Source organism: Leguminivora glycinivorella, chromosome 16 (assembly GCF_023078275.1).
Source record: "Leguminivora glycinivorella isolate SPB_JAAS2020 chromosome 16, LegGlyc_1.1, whole genome shotgun sequence".
NCBI lineage: Eukaryota > Metazoa > Arthropoda > Insecta > Lepidoptera > Tortricidae > Leguminivora > Leguminivora glycinivorella.
In genome coordinates, this window is record NC_062986.1 from 8,978,027 (window position 1) to 9,001,282 (window position 23,256).

The 23,256-nt window shown below is 38.3% G+C and overlaps 1 protein-coding gene across 1 annotated transcript in view; it reads left to right on the top strand.

Moving 5' to 3' along the window:
- LOC125234567 (membralin) overlaps positions 1–8,011 on the top strand; it is a 159,650-nt gene extending 151,639 nt beyond the window's left edge. Inside the window, 3 exon segments of the mRNA XM_048140857.1 lie at positions 2,233–2,332; positions 6,837–7,307; positions 7,310–8,011. Coding sequence (XP_047996814.1) covers positions 2,233–2,332; positions 6,837–7,307; positions 7,310–7,552 — 814 coding nt within the window. The 3' untranslated portion in view covers positions 7,553–8,011.
- The last annotated feature ends 15,245 nt before the right edge of the window (positions 8,012–23,256 follow it).

Sequence of the window (23,256 nt, forward strand, 5' to 3'; positions counted from 1 at the left end):
GGCTTGGTTGAAGTCTTGGTGGCTCAGTTGGCAGAGCGCTGGAATATTTATCCAGAGGCCGTGAGTTCAAGTCTCACCCAAGGCAGACATTTTTCCACTTTTAAATTTATTCTAAGCCTAGTGGCATCGATTGCAGACGTTTCTGCTAATCAGAAGTTAAAATTTATGTACGTTTATGTTCTATCGGTCTTCGAACATCATTGCGACATTATTCGTTGATATCTGGTACAATGAAGGCATGGAACAGCGTTTTATTTCGAAAATAACGGGTCATTTCCAAGCCTCGATTGTTTACAAGTCTATGAATTAATAATGTATAAATTTATAAGGTACAGCGGGGTAATTTGGTAATTTCGACGGGGACAAATTTGCAACTGATCCATTTTTTCCATGTTTCACAATATTTGCATTATTAAATAGAGTGTCCACCGGTTATATATGGTAGGCGTCTTCAGTAGGTAGATACATGTGGAACTCAACTTAGTACTGTATTAATAGATCATTTACAATTGCCCCCCAGTCGGGATTTGCCCCCCTGTACCTTACGTGCATCGTATGTTCAAGAACCGCATATTTTATTGAACTAAGCCTATTGGCTATTGGATCTTGCTATAATTATATTTATAATTGTGATAAAGTACGGCCCGGTATTGGTTCTATAAAAAACCCCATTTTATAGTTGATGGTATTCGATTTAATAGTAGGTAAAATCTGTTTTATTTGATCGTTATTGTACTACAATATACAAAATCTATATAGATTTGTTAGTTTGCACTCGGATTACGAAGTTAATTGCCCAGTCCAGCTATTACAACAAGCCAGCTATAGTCGGATATATTTCCATAAAATATGAATTTGATCGTACACGTGTTATCATTTCGAATAATTATCCAATAGGTAGGTAATCTGATAAAATAAAGGTGTGAGAACGTTTTTATATCTGCGCAGGTATATAGTAGGTACATTCGGATGAATAGGCAATATTAACTGAGTTGATTTTTGCTGTCAAATTTGTTTTAGGTTTTTGGTTCTCTTAGTCTAGCCAGGCTATCTATATTTGTACTATTAACCGATATCGCAAACAGTGTAATATAATATATTCTCAATACTAGCTTTTGCCCGCGGCTTCGCTCGCGTTAGAAAGAGTCAAAAAGTAGCCTATGTCACTCTCCATCCCTTCAACTATCTCCACTTAAAAAATCACGTCACTTCGTCGCTCCGTTTTGCCGTGAAAGACGCACAAACAAACAGACACACACACTTTCCCATTTATAATATTAGTATGGATAATCGCATAATTATTTTCAGGAATATAAAACGAAATGTAGTCTATAATACTTCAGAAAGAGAATCTGGAAGAGATCCCTTATAGGGATAAGCTCGCCTTTGTATCTCTATTCCTACAAATTGTATATAAACTAATTCAACTAATTGTACCCATTGATTATACGGTCATATCAAAGGCGGTCTGAAGGAAGCATTAAATATTTGCTTTTACGAGGAACTGACCACCCTTGCGCGTAGTGAACCGAGTGGACGCAAATATATCCACAGACGTAATATCTAATGTACAATAAGGCGCGCACCGGCTGAAACATAAACACCAACAAAGAGCAACATGTGGCATCGCCTTACAAAACAGCAGACCGCACTCGGAGAAAAATGTATATCAGAGTGAATATCGATTTCAAATAAAATTGCAACCTTTTCAGATAACGAGGCGACGTTTTCCCCTTTCCGGGGCCCGTTTGTCGCGCGCGTCTCACACTCGGAATTTATCCACCGAAATAAGCAGATAACGAAGCTAATGGTAGCGCCAGCCAGCGAAATATACGACACCCAACGATTGGCTCCTTCTCAATGGACGTCTTTTGTCGGGTGCAATCGAACCACCGCTTTTACGGTGTCAAAATAATTGACGTTTTAGAGTTAGTTTTAGATATTTCTGTCGCGTCTTGTTAGCGGAATACTCCTTGAGGTATTGGAGCTTATTTATATATATTGGGATGATTTATTGTGATTGTATCGGTCTTTGTGTATGTGAAGACCTCAATCCGAATTGGGCTAGCGTCCGGGTCCATTGTATATAGCCCGATCCTTCTCGTGCATAAATGGCCTGTGCCCAACAGTGAGACGGTCTACTTGTATCCTTGGATTTGTTATTTATTGAATTAAAACTCCTTTTTCGTTATAAAACTGTAATTTTTCTAACACTATATACTTTGTCCTCAGATTCTTCTACCTGTACCACTTCTCGTTCTACGCGTACCACTACCGCTTCAATGGGCAATATAGCAGTCTTGCGCTTGTTACCTCGTGGCTCTTTATACAGGTAAGTTATTACTAGCAATATCACGCACTTGCCATCTTCTCCTACTTTTATTGCGACGTATTTATTAAGTTAGACATGTTTACACTTCTTACATGAGCGTTGTGTAAAAGTGCATAGGTAATTATTTAACTAATTCTGAATTGTATATTGTTGACACTGCACTGAGAGAAATTTGCATTGTGAATTTAACAATTATCCGTTTGAAACAGAAGTATTTTAAAAAACGGAATAAATCACAATATTGATGATACAAGTCCAATTTGTTCGAACAACAAGGTCAAATAACATATGTTTGAAACAATTTGTGTCATGTTGCTTTTATAAAATCGACTTGTTGATTCAAATATTTTGTTGATTCAAATGACGAGTAACTTGTAGAATGTACTAGTTACGCTTAACAAAATCTAACTTGTTGTTTGAACCGAAGAGCACGTAGGCCCTATTTTAACCCAAAAACTTATTGAACGAACATGAAAACTGGTTGTTTTTTCTCTCAATGTGAACTTTAGCTCTGGATATCATTACATTTTTATTTCGGCTTCAACAATATGTAAAAATGTTGTGCTTTTTCCTATATATAAATTAATAACGTTGTTGACGTCCACTTCTGGACTAAGTACAACAAGGTGTGAAATCACTCGAACCTACCCTTCTGACCATGAGGCAAATATCAAACATTCAACAATTTCCCTTTCCTGCCCCAGACGGCTTGTCAACAAAATAATTACTTGGACAACCGAGCTACGGGCATACAAGCACCGTTGGATTTGATTAAGGGAATATCATGCATATATCTTAATACCTGCGTGACGTGTGTATAACATCAGTGGGCCATGCCATCTGTTTGTCCACTTTGATGTTGCCGGCCGCGGGCGCCGGCCGCCGCACCGCACGTGGAGTTTGCAGATAAACTGTTTATCTAAAGAGATATTAACATTCCGCTGCCATACTCCAGTTATTAAATCCTGAGCTAATAGATTATACATATACAATGACACTTTCTCTGTTAGGACAATAATGAAAGAAGTAGTTTTTTTTGTATTCAGACCTAAAATATATTTCGTATGATTTGAGCCCACTGGCTTAGTATATCACAGTAAATTCAGTTGACCCTTATTATTATTTTTAAGCACATTACGCGGAAGAAAAAGCTGCTTAGCCGTCTCCAAAAACTAGGGGTCGACCCGCGAGCATTTGTCAACAAATCACGTCCCCTTACGTTATTGTGACGAAGTCGCGTACGCGTAGCTACGCTAGCTCACAAAAATCAACTTTCCCGCTACAAAAATAAAAGAAAATGTCGGTCGTGCGGCTTATCTGTCGGCCTAGCTCGCGAGATGGACGTCACCGTTGCTTCAAAGTTTTGTCAAATGTTTTCCAGGACAATTCCCAAATAACATCCATGCACGTAATGTTTCCCGCACGCTTGGGAGCCGCTAGCCGTGATGGACGGTAACGCACTTAAGGTAGCATATACTTATATGAAACTACGTGTGTTTACGAAATCTTATCATTCATTATTATTAGTTCATAGAAGGTAAACTTATTTAATGTTATAGAGCTCTTGCAATATCACATCCTGAGAAACTAGTTGAAAAACCATTGTAATATAGCAGATATAAAGCGCAGACAGCCTGTCTTGAACGGGAAGTGCTCAAGTCGATGCGATCGCCGTTTGCGGAAGCTAATAACGCGTCGAGCGGACCGCGGCTTGCTCCTGTTTAGTTTGTATAAAACAACTGTCTCGCTTGTTGCATGCGAGATTTTGTTTGGATATATTCAAGCAGAGTACCTACACATTTAGTTTAGCTTACTATATTATTTTTGACAACTTTTCTATTTCCTTTAATGTTCAAATGGCAATGTGCGAATATTGAACGGTATTGAATAACATGGTAAAGGTATGTTCTGTTATGCAAAACGAGAGCGCCTCGAGCTGGAGCGGTAGGCTGCTGGATTAAAGCGCGGGAAGGGCGACGTCGAAAAACAAGAAGCCCCTTCGGAATGCAAAGTGAGGGCTTATCTTATAATCATCGAGCGTGTCAACTTATTAAAAATCATATTTCACGAGGTCGCCTCCCCGGGCGGGACGCGGCGCGCATAACATTGATGGCGCCCAACGCGGGGCCGTCCGCTACATTAATTTAAACCGTCGTTACTTGTTGACAACAAGCTCAAACTAAAGCCTGCTAAAGTCGCTCTTAATAAAGTTACTTGAAAAGATTTTTCAATTTCTCACCTCGACTCATTTTCGATTCCGCAAAAGGGGTTCATCCAAGATAACAGGCACGCTTTGGCCTAATTCTTGTCAAGTCCTAAATAAACAGCCGACGTCCGCCATTACAGGGTCGGTGGAGTACGGTAATCTTGCAGATCTCCCACTAATTATAGTTCCGCTTAATCCCAACCTAGAGGTACTTGTATAACCCATTGTACTTCCGTCCGAGATGTACGTAACTATGTAAATAATTAATTTTTTTGGGCACATTCGTGTTTCATAATCTAATATAGTCTGCCCATTGAAGTAGGTATTGAAATCGAATCAGTATAGCTAGAAGGAAACACGTTTTATCTGTTTTCCATTAAGTAGACGCTAGTTAAAGCAGTGAAACATGAGTGATAATTCTATCTCTAATTATTTAGATGTTCGATGCACTCTGCATTAGGATCCTTGTTTTGTTTTCCTGTTTAATTCAATGTTTTCGCTTCTAATTCGTGATTCCTTCCCTTTAGCAGGATTAGTTAAATGAAAAGGGATTTTTTTTCTTTTTCGATGCCCCTCGTGCCACGCAGTTCGTTCGCTGTTTTTTCTTTGCATTTTAAATCAAAATAACTTTATTTTTGTCCGAGTTTTCTACCGTCTTGGCATAATCAACGCGCCGGCTCTAAAGTGTTTAAGACAATTTTGCGGCAGAAAAAATATCATCACAAAGAGCTCTGGCTTTTCTTTGAAGTGTTAAGTCGACTCTCGAGAGGTGTTCAGTTCTCCCGCGGTTGTTCACAACTGCAACCACGACCATGAAGTGCGCGCTCGACGTTCAAAGGTCTAGGACGCGTTGCATCTGGCAGTTATTTAGCTATTATTATTATTATTATAAATCACACACTATCATGACTTTCAAATAACTTAGGTATGTTGTATTTATTTAAACAGATGGTTCTTTTTATTTAGGTTTAGCAAAATAATTAAATGAGAAATAATACAGCAAGAAAACTGCTGAAACTGTTCTACATAATTTATACAAGTAGTTGTACAATTAGCTCAGCAGAATTAGTAGCAAAGTGGAGTAGGTGTTCAAAATGATGTTCAAAACGTGTCATTCTCTAAACAATAACGTTCAACTTTCACTCCTGCCTGTAGGTGTAGGAATTCACGTGTTTATTTCATTCTCATAGGCATTTGATTGGGCAGCCTGCGCGGTAAATCTCAAAACGGTTGATGCTAATGGACGGATAAAAGGGCATCATCTCTGCCCATTAAATACCTTTTAATCGTTTGATCCTTTTTTAAATCTGTCATGTGATTGGGGCGTGTCGTGTTAATTAAGGTCATACAATATAGAACATTCCCGCTATGGGACAAGCGGATCTGTTTTGTGCACGTATATATTGCCTGCTGGGTGAAACCTTTTAAGGTTTTTAACAATGAATTTCATCATCAGAATGTATATTATATTTTGGTTTGATGAAACATTGTGTACAATCTACATATGTGTGTGTCCGATCGTTCAGCGCAACCTTTTTTTTTACTAACCTGTGTCCCGAATGTTTCAATTGAATGTTCGTATTTATATACTTAAGCGAATATTATCTCATCTGAGAGAGTTAAATAATACGCCTTAATATTAGGCATTGAATTCCTTTATAGTTTTACTATATTCAGACGAATATAGTAACTGAAACTGAAAATACTCTTAAAAATACAATAACTACTTAACGCCAAACTTTTACCAAGTATTTCAATTACTGATGGTGCAAAATAAGTGGCGACGGAGGTTTCGCGGTGGCGTGGCATGCGCTTCGAATAATAAATCACAGACTCCCGACTTGTCCGCGCCGCCTAACCCGTTACACCCGCTACAGGGAAAAAATCAAAACGAGAGGATCACAAAATATAATTTCAAATAAAAGTTCACTTCGAGGCGGTCACAAGTTTCTTAATTAAAACTTACGTCGGACGTCGCGAGGGGAGGGAACTTTGACCCAGAAATAAATAAATAGAAACGGGGATACTCTCGGTGGTGTCACGAGTCGCTCATTTATTTGTCTAAAGGAGTTTTGCTCAGTTCGACGGACGTGTCTCATAATCTGCACCGGGAGCGTCTGCGAGTAAATATCGACGCGGCCGCCACTTAGCTGCGCCGCCGTCGCCTACTACAGAACAGACTTATCTCTTTACCGTTTATTTATTGTTACACGCTCCATATCCTTTTGCGGAACTCTGGCTATTTACACAGAATCGGTACGTTTATTGGTTTTAAAATAATGCCATGTTTTGTTTCAGCACTCCATGCTGTACTTCTTCCATCACTACGAACTGCCCGTGATACTACAACAAGCTCAACTGCAACAGTTGCTGCTTCGTACTCATCACGGTATGGGCGGTATGGTAGGGTTGGCAGGTATCGCCGCTCTAGCCAGCGGAGCTGCTTATCATGACGCCCCCGGCACCGGCACCGGCACTCAAGCTACTCCTCCGACGACTCAGTCGACCACGCAAACTGTTCAAGATACTACACAATCCACCACGCAGACAACCCCTGAGGTTTCTACTGCTCAAACGAATACTACTCATACGGGTGACGTGGTCTCCTCAAGATCTGTAGCCGCAGAAACAACAGCTACTGGTACCAACACTGGTACCATTAATGAGAACGTGGAAAGCCCTTTAACAACTTTAATAGACTCAATCAGTCCTGATGGTGAAAATAATATAAAAATAGAAGAGATCTCGAAAAGAACTCCCGAAATGAAGCTAAAGTTGTTAGCAGCAGTAATGTCACTAATGCCATTCCCAATAGTGATACGAATCCCGCTCCAGACGCGACTGGTGAGGAGGTTATCAACAACGTTCAAGATGAAACGTCTACTTTAGACCGTCGACGAAAAGTGAGCGGCGGCATGTCCGATACCGATCCTCCTTTACTGTCGACGACTGCCGACGATGTGGCTGCCGAAATAAGGGCCCCCGATCCCTCTGAGGCTGACGAATTAGACTAATGAATCTTACTTATTCTTATACTTGTCAACTTTGCATCGAGTATTCCCCATTCAGTCCCCATTGATCAATCCGCTTACGTGATTATTTTATGACATCTAACAATAATTTAAAATGTAGTAGGATTTATACTGCAGTGTTTTCTCTTTTCCCCTTACTTGTCACAACGGAAGACTGGTGAACAACATCATTTCCTGTAGAACGAAGAACGTTGTTCTTAGAAACTTGTTAGTGATTTTGTTGTAGGTTTATCGTATGTATGTTTTGAAAGGTGATTGTAGTATATAAGTCTATGTATGCCACTACGGCAATATGTAAATAATTTGATGTCGATACATATTTATTAGGATCTTATTTTTGTTAATTCCGTTTGTTAATTTGAATATGCTTAGTGGATGGCGCTAGAAGTTGGCATACTCTATTCAGTGATTTAGTTACTACAATAAAATAATTTGAGTCATTTTGTGTCTTTTCATTTATTTTATCGCTACGATCATTTTCAGGATAGGTCAGCCTATTTCGAGTTAATACGAAAGACATTTCCCCCCCTTCATATTGACTATTTTTACACATGTTGATGTATTTAAATCATAAGCTACGTTCCTACGATAGATTTTTTCCATTTATCAATTATTGAAAAAAAACTAGAAGCGAAAACTGATTTCATACATTTTTTTAAATCTTCCAACTCTGATAATATTTGCAAATTCCGTAGAAATCAATCGCATGAGCGTAGCTATGACAAAAATACTGTGTTAAGATATTTTTAGGACTAATTTGTATGGGAAATTGATCGCCTCGTGCCCTCTTAAAATATAAGCGTAATTTAAGAACCGTGGCAATTAAAAGCGTTCATTAAAAGTTAATCTTCACGACTGCTATCTAAATAACTTTCAACGGCATAAGACGTTCGATCGGTTCAGTATTGAATACAATTCATTTTGTTCTCGGTTTTCATAGAAAGCCGAGCGTACCTAACCTTTTATGAAATAATTCGTTTGGAACTAAGATGAAGCTGAAGAAGGGCTATTGTTCATTTGGCCGATACAAAACTGTTGCTACTTCCGTAGGTACTGTAAGTAGGTATAGTATAATGTCCTATTTCAAGGTTCATTGGAAGAAAATGTTAAAACTATATTCTGAAATACCATGAAATATAACAAGAACATTTATAAGGAGTTCGAGCCAGGAGAAATTTTACATAGAAAACATACGTGAATGTATAATATTAAGTATGACAGTTTTCATGTAATTTCATAAGGTAAGTAGGTACTTTTAAATCAGATTCAGTAGGTTCACTTCACTCAATAGATATTTAATAATTGAAGGGTTAAAGGAGCATAACTATCTAGTCACTATGACAACATTTTGAGTTATCTGAGTTTGAAAGGAACAGTAATTAACCGTACTATTTTTGTGTAGAGGTATGTCTTTAAAGTGACAAATACAGAGTTAATATTTTTAATACAACGTCTCAATAGTTATCTAAATCTCTACATTTTGAGCTTGAATACTCATTTTTCATTAAAAAAAATGGGCTAGCTATGCTTTTCCGTGTAGCCCTTACTTGTAGGGGCATTTTCAGAATTTGAGACCCTCCAATTAGCGTAAGTTGTTAACAAAAATTAACTCACTGTCAGTTTTGTGTGAATTAAGCATTAAAAATACATATTAATAAAAATATTGTTTTTGTGTTAAAATATTACATAAACTTTAAGCGATAATCTACATTCAGAATGTGAAAAGTAAATTTTTAAATAGATTTTATGCTTAATTGTCGTCACAAAACTGACAGCGAGTAAATTTTTGTTAACAACTTACGCTAATTGGGGGGACCCAAATTCTGAAAATGCCCGTAGAAACGAATTCCTCACCTTACCGTCAGGCGACCTGCCTGCTCGTTTGCCTCCTCGTTGAGATTTTGCGTCTCTTTGTTGGCTTGGACCGTGCGTACATAATACATTACGATATAAGTGCGTAAAAAAGGAAGTTCGAAACGAGTGGCGATAAATTAAAACACGACCGAAGGGAGTGTTTTAAGTCGACACGAGCTACGAATTTCCTTTTCGCATGTGTATCGTACGACGTTTTCCAGTACAGATGTCCCTCCGAAGTTTTGACCTGGCATATAATGAACCACTTCTCGCACTAGTGCGTAAAAAAAACACCATCTGTACTGAAAACGACATTTTCAGTTTCTGGATGCCTAGCCAAGGTGTCAATAGCCTGCGTTGTAGCGAACTAAACGTGAATGTCCTTTCGTTTTTTAGTCGCTTATCATCTTACCCAAAAAAACATCAATTAGTTCTCCGAACAAATAGGCATGCGTTTTCAACGTTTCAAATCAGACAATTTTAGTATCATAATTGTAGCAAATTTAGCCTACTTTAAAAACGTCCTAAGAAAACTTTTTCAAAAACTAGTCCTTTAGTTATAACGGCCATTTGAAAAAGAAACGACTTTTTCGCGGTTTTTTTTATTTTTGACAAACTTGCGTTCGGCGCTCGAGGTCACAAACTTGGATTATTCATTAGACCAACATCATAAACAAGTCTGCAAAAAATCAGAACTACCGGATTTGATGCCTACGGCCCCATACTGGCAGGTGACAAAGTCACTGTACTAAATCGCGATCTTCAATTATTGCTTAATGGTAAAGAAAAAACGAAGTAAGGTCGATATGGGTACGTGTGCCACACAGGGACAAGTGTCTGGCCTTTTAAGTCATTGTAGTAGTGTCTTTGCGATATCAGAGACATTTTTGTTATGATTGGGCTTACTCTTGACCACGTACTAGCCGAAGGCAAAGACGTGGCCTACGATGGAGTGAGCTCGCCCAGACGATGCCTGTTCAGGTTCACCCTTGATTTGAAGGTTGCCGGGTTATATGAGCTCGGAAATATAGCCGCCGGCAAGGAATTCCACTCCTTTGCTACTTGTTACTCGCGTTTAGTGCTAAAGGCATGAAATTTAATAAAAAAATATCATTGTTGAAACAGGCCGTATTCACACTTTTCTTATTGACGCTTATCCGTATTGACTAATATATCTATTGCGATGTTCTCTGCTTGCCAGCCTAGCCAAGCTGACGATCGCTTGCGCTACAATAGCGAAAAGCTTAGTGACTAATGACTATATTTCTGTGCTATTTATTATAGTTGAGTTTCGTCGTTACGTAGACGATTACGTTGGATATGCGACCAGGGTGCGAATGGCATTTCTCCGACGCCAAACGAAAGCGATACGCCGCTGGCTCTGTCGCGCCAATACGCAAGCGCGATAGAGATAAATCGCGTTTCGTGAGCGTTTCGTGAGCGAAACGCTCACGAAACGCTCACGAAACGAAACGAAATGAAATAGAGATAGATATCTACGAACGTTTCGTTTCATGAGCGTTTCGTGAGCGTTTGTGCCATTCGGCTACGCACCTGTTCCGCCTCGCATAACTTTCGTAACATCCAGTTGAAAACTATCTTGGATTTGGAAGTTATTATGCAAGATTACTGTAGGTACACAATTGAATGTGTTGCGGCTGTTATGTGAGGACTAGACCATTAAGGTACTGGCGCTAAGATCTCCCACTTTTTTCATCCTTAGCGCTTAGCTCAATAAACAGAACTGCAAGTTGATCTAATAATCAAGCTGCAACTGCTGCACTGCCAGTGATATAATAAATAAAGCTGACAAAACTAAAAATAACGATGGGCCATCTTAGGAACCTGTACCTTGTTCGCAGTTAAAATTTCGTTGTAGTATAATAAAGAGTACTATCGTACAGTATGGCCACTTCCGCTCCCCACTGAAAGTGCCGCCCACCCCCGCTCGGTTACCTCACAGTTACCGCCTGTCAAAACCGCGAACAGTCGACCTATCATATTTCACTCATACAAGCATGGTACGTGTTCACCTACACGAGCTTAGAATGTTTGCTAGGAACGCGCCTCTTTCATATACACCGTGTTTCACTTAACACTAAAAACCTGAAAACCGTTTGTTCAGAATCGAGAGTAGAATCGATTGAGCTATGTCTTGATGGGGGTAATATTTTTATTTAAATTAGCATGATTAATTATTTTTTACGTGCCTATTCTATTGTATTCGTATTACAACATTGTGTATATCGCATTGCTAGAGGTTGTTTACCTTTTTCAGTATTTAGGGGTATTAAATACTGGCTGTTTACTTAGGCGATTATTTTTTCCGCTACGAGTTTGACGTTGTTTGTCAGTTTAATCTTAATGTTTATCATAAGTCATAACAAATTGAACTCGTATCTAATTACAACCTTGTCATTCTGAATATTGGGTTTAAATTTGCTTAGTGCGATTACCTGTCCAATTTGAAGTTTACTGTGACAAAGCTTTAATAGTTATTTGTTATACAAGGGGGCAAAGTTGTATTTTAACGCCGAGTGTGGAATTGAAAAACGAGCAAGTGAAAGGATTCTATAGTTGAACCACGAGCGAAGCGAGTGGTTCGAGAATAGAATCCTGAACTTGCGAGTTTTTTAACACACGAGAAGTAAAATACATTTGCACCCGAGTGTAACACAAAACTTTTCCCCTCACTACAGCGAGGAAACTACAACGCAAAAAATGCGTTTATCACGGTTTCCAGTAGTTCCACAGGTGGTAAATTATCTTTATTACTAGATTCACCTACTTTTATCTATTTTAAAGCAGTTAATTTGACTTTATTCAAGGTCAAATTACTTTACCCACTAGTGGATAAAATTCGTTTTTACCAGCTGGTATTAAAGGACAAAACACGTGTTTCCGAGCTAGTGAGGGGAAAAGTGTTTTACAATGACGTCTTAGCTGTCTATTGGTAAACCATCTGTGTGGTAAACCTTATGTCGTTGCAGTAACGTACACAAATAAATAGTTTTATGGTTTATGATGGTACTTAGCAATTATTTTATTGAGTGTAGAGCTAAAACGCAAGTAGAGCTGTACAGAAATCTAAAAATTCAATTAAAAAAAAAGTAACCATCAGACTAAAAGATGAGTACTCTAGATGAGTTTTAAAAAATAAAAATCTGTTGGGATTTCTGAGGTTTTGAGTGACACCGGAAACACGTTGTATTTGATCGCCAGGTGTCCGAGATGTGGTCAGGAACAGTGTTCCCTTATAAGCAGAGATTGGACTACTGGGCGTCATTCTAACAACATAAGGTTTATTATTCCGAAAACGTTATACAAATGACTCCCAATTATCCGATCTGTAAGCTTTGAATACAAACTTCTACTAAGGGGTGTCAGTTTTCTTTGCGGCTGACTGTACATCGAAAAAGGGTTTAATGCAATAAAACAAATAACTATAATTTTTGGTCAGTTTTATTACATACACAACAAATTTCACCAGTATTGCTAAAAGGGTAAATTATACAGAACCATAATGTATCCAAATTCAAAATTATATAGATACCTACGTAATTTACGCATTAAGAAAAGTAAAACTCTAACAACCAACTCGGAACATATTTGAGCAGTTTTGGATTCACATCACGATTTTTGACAAATTGTAGGTACCTATAACCTAGTGAATAGTTTGCTCCCACATTTAAACACTAAACCAAGACACGCTGTAGGTGTATAGCGTATGTATTTCCTGTAAATGTCTTAGTTTTTGTTTAACCTTCATGTTACCTTATTTAGGGCTACTACTATCTTTCAAATTCCATATAAAATGACGTTAACCCACCATTTCGGTGGCGCAAGTGACCCTTAATTCTGACATTAAAAACGTTACTTATGTAATGACAGTTAGTAAGATTCTTTCATTACAATGAGGAGGCACACTCAAAGGTTATGACAGATGGCGCCACCCTATTAGTCCATTGCACAGATAAAGAATTTCATACGTGCGAGCGAGAAGATGGTATGTTTTTCCCTCTCTGACTTATGAATGACAGTGACATGCCTACATAGCTGGGCACCGTTAATCAAATAGTTAACTTCGATAATCGCTAATCCGTTACTATAAAAGTTAACTTCGTTAATCGTTAAAGCGATACATTTCAACAAATTTAACGGAAGTTAAAGTTAATCGATAATCCGTTAATCCTGATAAAAAAATAATTTTACTGTAGTGTGCGTAAGTTTATATGTTACTGTAAAAGCCCGAAGTTCGCCAAAATCTCTTAAAAAATCCCAGCTGCCAATTGGTAAAAGCGAAATGTTAATAAAATATTGTTCTCTATGGACTTACACCGACGTTGGTTCGGTAAATCCTAGGTTTTAAATTGGTGACCTGTAGATATTGGGTCATTCATGCAGTCGTAGTCATGGTGCGTGGGTTCCTCGGATTGAGATACCTCTAATCGAGGTTGTGATCCACCCACGGTAACTTGCTAGATAGCGCGGCCCGCCGAACCCTGGCTTGATGCGTCGGTTGCGCGATTTGTGTACGCCTTGATGATTTACATTCTATTTCACTAACTGGGGTGATGGGTGTAGTAGGACTAATAAACTTTAGCAGGTCTCCAACAAGTGATCCAAAAGGCACCAATTGGTCTGTAGACTAGTCTGTGAATTTACGGGATAATCCTAGGTTTCGCAGTACTCCGGCCTTTTACGGTAGCGGTCAGAGCAAGTTTTACTCGGCACGAGCGGAACTGGATTAACGATTAACGGACTCGAAGAAATTTAACGGAAGTTAACGAATCCGTTAACATTTTTTTAAAATTAACTTAAAAGTTAATCCGTTAACCAAAATGTTAACTTCGTTCATTATCGATTAACGGATTAACGAGTTAATGCCCTAGGCACTTGCACAGGTGCCGCCTGGCGGGATAAAATATCAGTGTGCCTCCTCATTCTATTATATAGGTAGTTTTACTAGATTTTTCATTACAATCCCAGTATTATAATTATAACATTAAAAATAACCTACAACTTTATTTGGTAAGTTTCACACAATTCTTTCAAAGGCGGAGACAAATTCTCGGGCTCGATGGGAAGGTTTTCCACTTCTGAAAACAAACGCTGAGTTAATAAACACATAATATAGAATTCTATACTCTGACTGCACGCTAGTTAAAATATACCTAAATGAAAAATCTCGTCTTTATGAGAAACATTCTAAGCGGCAACCCACACACAGGCGGCGCATGTCTTAAGACGCGGAACGGACGTCAGCGCAACGCCGCTACACTCGGGCGGCGTGGCGCTGACGTCCGTTCCGAGTCTTAAGACATGCACCGCCTGTGTGTGGATAGTCCTTAGAGTCAACCATGATTACATGACTATTTGTCGCTCTTAAATTGTGGACTGGTGGCTATTGATATCGATTATACCTTAGTATAAATCGTAGAAAGCAGGTCGTTGCATCTAAAGCATTTTAGTCGTTGGTACTTCGTTCTGTCGTCGCATCCAGTGCCACACCAGAGCTTCAGCAACAACAAAAAATCATACATGTAACTGTTCATAGCAAAAATAACATTATACGTTGACGAGGTGCTGGAAAAATAGTTAAACAGCAATTCCCGAAAAGTTTGTACATTTGGATCACGTCTCCGATTTTGATAAAAATTGGTAGGCTGATAGAGTTTATGACGCTGAGCAAGAGCCACTAGGTTTCCCAAAATGTTCCAAGCAGTTGGTATGAAACGTTCCTTTTTTGTTACCGAAAATATATAGAAATCTGGTAACAAAAAATAAGATTTCATACAAACTACCTAAACGCTATCCAAATGTACAAACTTTTCAGGAATTACTCTAAAACAGTGGTGGGGGGAAACTTTTTTCGTTGAGGGCCAACAATTTGTAGGATTCTTAGATGAGGGGCAGATTTACACCAAAAATGCAGTTTTGCCACAGGCGCCGGCCATATCGCACACTAATTTGAAGGAGCATTGGAGGGCGGGATAACATCCTTTCGCGGGCCGGATATGGCCAACGCCGCCAGCGGGCCGTAAGATACTGTCCATAACTGAGTTCAAACGAAGGTTCTGTGTACTATGCATGGTCACATGTAGATACACATATGGACAAAATTAGGGTCAGATCATTTAGGGTTTCGTCAAAGATTCCGTCCGTTCGGAAAAACGATTTCCGCGCGGACGAGCCATCTTCCTAAATCTCGATTATCTTTGGCGCAACACTAAAACAATTAAAATTTTGAAGTCGTAATATCCAGATCGTATGCCGATGAGTCGATCTTCGCCTGATGAATTTCTCCTTGTCAGCTACGTGTATTCTCAAGCAATAACATCTCGTAATGTGTGTTAATTCCCCAAGAATACGCGTGACCTCCAAGTCAGATTGTCCAATGTCTTCGGCGCTTCAACTGCCAAGAAGAGAATGCAGCACCTCGTGTTGTAAAGTCTTCTTTGCAAGCTGAGTGCGAACAGCAATGGGGAGTGCCGTGAATTCATCTAACAATTAAAGTGCTTTGACTATTAAAAAGACATGTGCTTAACTATCAGTAGGTAAATATTTATAGTGAAACACAATTTTTCATGCAACGAGAGAAAGTCTTTAGGTTTATCCAGAGGGGATGATCAAATTAACCAATATTTTTCCACATTAACTGATTATTAGATCATTCAATTAGATCGAAATACACCGCACACCTTGAGTTTTTGGTATATATGCAAAATTTAATATTGTATTGAAATAAAATCAATGGAGTTGAAATGAGGATTTTATCCCGCCAGGCGGTGCCTGTGCAAATGTCTAGGCATGTCACTGTCATTCATATGTGAGAGAGAGAAAACAAGTATCATCTTCTCGCTCTCACGTATGAAATTCTTTATCTGTGCAATGGACTAATAGGGTGGCGCCATTTGTCATAACCTTTGAGTGTGCCTCATCATTGCGTAGCAATACAAATAAGTACAAAAAATTTAAGGAAACTATCTAAAAATGTTTATAAAATTCTACACGTCCAAATAAAATCCAAATTATACTACAACACGATTGACAGTCATCTACTTACATTAAAAAAAAATAGTAGAGCTTCATAAGTACAAACAGGTTAGGATAACAGTGGGTAGGCATACAACAAACAGATAGTGTTTGCATTACAGCAAAATCGATAACATAACAATTCAACAAGTGATAGCCATACAATAACAAAGAAGTAACGAACTACGCGACTAAACAAACTTTTGACGGTTACAGTCAGAAAATATTTGGGATAATCCGAAAATAGAACGAGGAAAAAGAATAGGACTCAATATTTGTTTGTACTTATCTATTTCTAAGGCAATCCGAGCATCGGGACAAGGAGGGCAGTGGGCCTAATCGCCGTGGCGGGTGCCAGAGCACGCTCGTGCATTGGACGCGGGCGTAATCCGGCAGGACACGGCGGACGGCCGCCCGGACCGGCGCCGTGGGTTTAGCTGTGGAACGAAACAGACGGATGATTGTCGAGATTAAACGCAGCTCTCCAGTATTTTAGAGAGATTTGCTGGTGTTTGTTGAACCTGCTACAGGTATTTGGTTCGTATATTGTGTCACGTTTGAATTAACAATCGGAAACTGTGTGAGTAGTTCTGTTTGTGGTCAGCTATTTATAACGGGAAAATATTTATACGTGATATACCTAAATGAAAAATATTGTGCCTAACTGTTGAAATACTTGAAATAAAATGAAACTGCAAGATATTTTAATTGCGTACCATTATATTCATATTCTAAGTTTAAGAGAACAAATAATTACCAAGGTAGATCACCTAATTGACCAACTATTTTACAGATTTCTAAAGCGTCGGCAACGCACAAGTAATCTCCCCCCTCCCCTCCTGGAGTGACAGGTGTTGCAAGCGTCCTTATGCTCCAGTGACTGATTACCATCAGGCGGACCATATGCTCATTTGCTACCATGTATTATATAAAAAAAAGATTCATAACATCCATTCGACAGTTTCATGGCTCAATTTGGTAGACTGCACACTCAAATGACCCATTTCGTGCCCCATGTAAACATGGGGTTAATCGTTAACCCTTGCCATGATCGTCATGTAGATCATGTGTCATTCCATAGAAACAGTACCTTAAATATGGAGGTCGGCGCTTACGTCGCATACGTTGAGTGTTGGAGCGTCATTCATAATATCGTCAGCATAAAGAATTGTTCAAACAACGTGTAATATGTACCTATGTAATATGTGTATACGTATGTATAGTCCTCCACATCGATTTCGATGACGGCGACCTGAGCAATCAAAGTTGTTTTCTCATATGAGCTCTTATATGGCTGGCCAGGCCAAATTTACTTTTAAAGACTCGGTCACAATTTTGGCAGTATAATTGACCGGTCGTGTTGTACGTATACACGTAGGAGGGCTTAGGTCTTTCCTTGCGTAATTGGCGTTGTAAGTCTAACGTCGCGAGGCGGTTTTCCTCAAACGACTTAACGGATTCAAAGATGGTAGATCGCCAAGATGACCGGTTAGCAGCGAGTTCCTCCCAACGTGTAGGATCAATAGCACACGCGTTCAGGTGACGCTTCATACGTATGTAAATCAATAGTGTTCTAACAACGCCGCAGAAAGAAGTGTCATCATTCAGTGTTTGCCCCCTGATCGCGAACTATAAATATTTATCGAAACGAAAAGTTATTCTGGATAATTTAGTGTCACGCGGAACGACCGCGCGGAGCGATCCGCACCGGACTAATTAGGCATATGTATGAAGTTCAGGAAGCATAATATTGATTCTGACCCTTTACCCATGGAATGACACATATGTATGGAGGGTTGTCGTAACGGGAGCAGTGTCACGCAGCCAATTAGGGCATGCTCCCGTGTAATCGCGAATCGATAGGTTCAAAGGTCGCCAACGCGTATGCATAGGTAGCGTTTATTGTGCGCACGTATCTGTAACGCAACGCGTTTGATCAACCCTTTTTGATAAATAGGTCATGCTTATTATTGCAATTTATATTGATCGAAATGAGTGGGGTCAGTTTACTTGCTTTAAAGACCCTAATAAGCAGTTCGTTCTTATATTTATTGTGTTTACTTTTTATTTGCCTAGAGCCTATTTTGCGTACTTTTTCGTATATGTAAGTAGTATGCTATCCTAAATTAGAATTACCGATTTTTCACAAGCTTTAAATATTAGTAACTATGCAACAAACAAAACCTAAACATTAAATAAATGTCATAACAAAGAAAAAATTACCAATGCCTCCAACCTATTGCGAGATTTTGTTTGTTGCATACTAAATAATAAAGGTATTCATGTTAAACAATGGTTTTAATGAAACCTCGTATTTCATATTTTTATCCGATTTTGAAAACGTAATGCAATATTGTTTTTATTTTTAGTTGAAGCTTTTAAAATATGTACATATATAAACTTAATAAAATAAGAATGACACGTTATAAAATTATCCATCTTTCAACATAAAAATGTGTACAATACAGCTACTTTAAATACACTAAAAATATTTCTCAAGGGTTTCAAGATCGGATAAGCATTATACGCTTTCAAATAACCTTTTCAGTATTTGCTGGCGATATAGGCTGCAGTAATAGGCTTACCTGGCGGAGGTTTTATCTGTTATCTGAGGCTTTGATCCTTTGGCGCGGCGCCCTTTGTCGCCCCGGGCCCCGGGCCGGCGAACCTGTAGGCGAAGTATGGTCACTATTAGGAGCACAATCGGGTGAAACTTAAAGCCGGGGTTACATTAGATCCACGCCGCGTGTCGCAACGCGTGGGATTGTATTCGGTTATACGGCCGCTCGGCGACACGCGGAACTGAGCGTAACCACGTGCATACAAAATGTATACGTAACCGATTGCGTTGCGACACGCGGCGTGGCTCTAATGTAACCCCGGCTTTAAGTATGTAATTATCGTTTTAGACATTTATTTAATACTAGCTTTTTCCCGCGGCCTATGTCACCCTCTAGGCCTATGTCTCCACTTCAAAAATCACAAACAAATAGGCACACATACTTATCCATTTATAATATTAAGTATGGAAGTATGGATTAGGACATAATCTTTCATAAGTTGTTCAACCACATCCAAAAATAAAGACGCCTTGCAGATCTACATGGAGGGAGACATGATAGATCAGGTGGAGAAAGCCAAATTTTTAGGCGTATACATAGATTCGTATCTGAACTGGAAGCCAGAAGTATCTGCTGTGATAAATGCAGTAAACAGCGCGTGCTATGCCCTCAGAAGTCTAAGAGATGAACTGCAACTGAATCAACTTAAAATGGTTTACCATCACTTTAACATGCTCTGGTTGAATCAAAATTGCGGTACAGTATTCAACTTTGGAGCAACAGCTACAAATATAATGTACAAGCTGCTTTCATTGCTCAGAAAAGAGCAATACGAATAATGGCAAGGGTCCCACAGGATACACCAAGTAAACAGTACTTTTTAGATTTTAAAATTTTAACTGTTCCCAGCCTTTACATATTGATTTTACTCACGGACTTAGTTAAAAATTTGAACTCAATTGAAACTTCAGAACAGAGGGACAGGCGTTTAGCGTCGAGGCGTAAAGATTTGCCTCATACAGTGAGCACCAGGCTCAAAGTAGTGAAGCGTGCGGCAGGTTACCAGGCTGTTGTCCTTTTTAACAGGTTACCAGTCGAGTTGAAGTCACATACCAGTAGCCAAATATTCAAAAACAAATTAAAAAAAATCATGTTAGAGAAGTGCTATTATTCCGTGGAAGAGCTTTAAATAGATTAAATTAGACATACCAAATCCTAGATTAAATTATAATACATTTCGACATACCTAATTCAATCTCTGTATAAATTCCTTGATGTTATATTTTAATATAATATTGTAAATTGATTGCATGTTAGTTTTAAGTATTTTAGCTATAATTAATTTCAAATACAATGTAATATTGTTTGATGAATAAATAACTAACTAACTAACTAAATCATATGAAAATGTATTTGGGAAAAAAACTTTTGCGAGCATTAGGTAGACACGCTACTTTATGTAAACTAGATTAATATTTGTTCGTGAGATCATCATTTTAATTCAAATAAGTAAATGTGCCCGCGTGGTGACGGGTTAAGAACTTCACCACCCCCTTTCTTCCCGTGGGTGTCGTAGAAGTCGACTGTGGGATTTGGGTTAAATTGTGGCGTAGGAGAGAGGCTGGCAACCTGTCACTGCAATGTCACAATTTTCGTTTTCTTTCAACCCCTTAATTGCCAAGAGTGGCACTGAGTCTTCAGTAGTTTAGTACACCTACTTACAAGGTTAAATTTATTATTTTCCACTACCTAGGTTGTCTGGAAGAGATCGCTCTTTAGCGATAAGACCGCCTCTTGTTTTACCTCTTAAGTTGTTGTTTATACTTGCTATGTTGTTTCGTGTATTGAGGTGTGCAATAAAGAGTATTTGTATTGTATTGTATTGTATTGTGCTCTGTTTAACCCTTTATGGGATACAGATTGTATGTATGTAAATGTAATTATTGAAATTTTGACGCTACATTGAAATGATTATACGTCATAATCTGGCACAAAAGGATAGAAACTAAATAGTGATTGATGTCACACGTCACAGTTGCAATTTTTAATTCTTACTTCTTTTCGTTGTAGGTAATACTATAGAATATGATAACATGACTACATAAGTTTGCTTTTTAAAATTGCTGATAAAAGTAAAAATTTAACATAACACATGTATTAAAAATATGATTACTCCCTTCTCTTAATGATAATGTTAAATAATTGTAACGTGCTAAATTAATAAGAACAAAACATTGCCGGCTATCCTGAGCCTGCTACTTAGATAATAATTGGGGTTGTAAGCTGTTCAATTTCCGGATAATACAGATGATGGGCTTTTACATTTAAATTTAATTAGGACCTTATCGGCAATTCAGTTGAGATTTACTTGTGGCTCTTTAGGATGTAAATTGCAATAAGTAATTGTTTAGCGGGCGAGCTCATAAAGTGTGTTTTATATACAGTAACAACTAAGCATATTGTGCTGCTGACCCGATATCGCATATCGGGTTTTCTGTTCGCAGGTGTTTTTCGCAATATACGTACGCATTTCCTTTCGCTCGTAGCGCGTAGCACACACCGGGACTGAATGAGTTTTATCTGTGAAAAATGGTAAAAAGTATCAAAGTTATGAATAAACACTCAAACAGAATTTTATATTCCGATATCCTGTACAAATATTTAAAGTTAAAAGCTGGCTTAAGCCTGATTAAAAACTATACCTGTAAGGTATATATAGCATTCTTGTTATATTAGTAGTTATAGTTTTATAGCGGGTATCCTTTGTCGAAAATATTACATACCTACTTTTAACAAAAGATTTACAAAAGGCAAAGCTTTACCTCCCGTTTTTCAGCAGCAAAACGGTATCTAACAACATTCACCGTGCAAATGAAACGGTCCGAATAAAACATCGAAAAGTTAAACTCGCATTTACTTAGTTCAGCTCGGATGTAAAACGATTAAATCCGAATGCAGCTACAGACTGCGAGCGAAAAGCCTGTCTCATAAATATGAACGACAATTAGGTGGCCTGGCTGCCTAGCTGAAGTGACAATCGTGGACGCTACGCAGCGATCGGAACGCAGTCTGGCTCTGCCGCGCCACTACAGAAGAGCGATAGAGAGCTTGCTCTGATACGCTTATGAAGTATAAGCGATTGTATCGTTGGCTAGGTACCCTGGCTGGCTGGCTGCCAGTGCTGCCACCTGTGGAACTCGGCTTGGAGAACTAGTGTTTAGTCGGGCGATTTACTATTTTTAAAATCCTTTAGAGCTTGAGAATATTGGTTGTGTCAAGTTAAGCCTTATTAATGATCGAACGTATTTATAAAGCCGCGCTACAATAGCAGTTTTGGCAATTGTTTTCTAGTACTAATACGCCATTGTCATAATTTTCTTAGATATATATTAATAGTACCTATTAGAATACTGTCTGACTCCATAGTGCAATTTTTTTATGATAGTTATATCTTTAGGTGCATATATATTTTTTGATTCACAATCAATATGTTTACGAATAGGACTCAATTGAATACTGATCTTTAAGCACAATTTAAAATGTTAAGCATAAAACCAGCATTTTGGACAATTCTACATTAAAGTATTAAGTAACTTTGAAATACCTACCTACAGTATCTTTTGCAATGCGGTTGTTGCAAAATGCAGTGCATTGTGCGCCACGTATGTGGTTAATGTGCGTGCATCCATTGATTTTATTGTTCAAGCTAAAATATTGCTAGTCACAGCGCGTTTTCAGTGGCTATAAAAGTATTTGGTGGCCATTATAAATATTTTTACAAAATGGATAAATGTTTAGTACAAAGCTGGGTGAATGTTTAATTAATTAAAAAATGGATAAATGCTTAGTTCAAAATTTGACTTCTAATAGGTTTGGTTCCTAATAGAATAGTATTTTTTGAGAATACAATTACTTAATCATTTTTTTAATTTTATGTATTGGCTACGTGCACGACAATTACGCCCACTACCATGTGAACTTGAAGTGGAAAATGTCAAAAAATGGCATGTAAACAAACATATATTTTAACGATTTTTTTTGTTAATTTTAAATAAATCGAACTCTACTATTTCAAGTGTAATTTAGGTAGATAGATTATAAAGACATGGATATAATAATAAAAATCAGTTTCCAAAGCATTACTCACGGTATAAACTTCCAACCCCAGACCACAGAAAGAGGCAATAAATTGGTGCTGGCAGGGCATATAAGGAATCTTGAAGAACATAGGAGTGA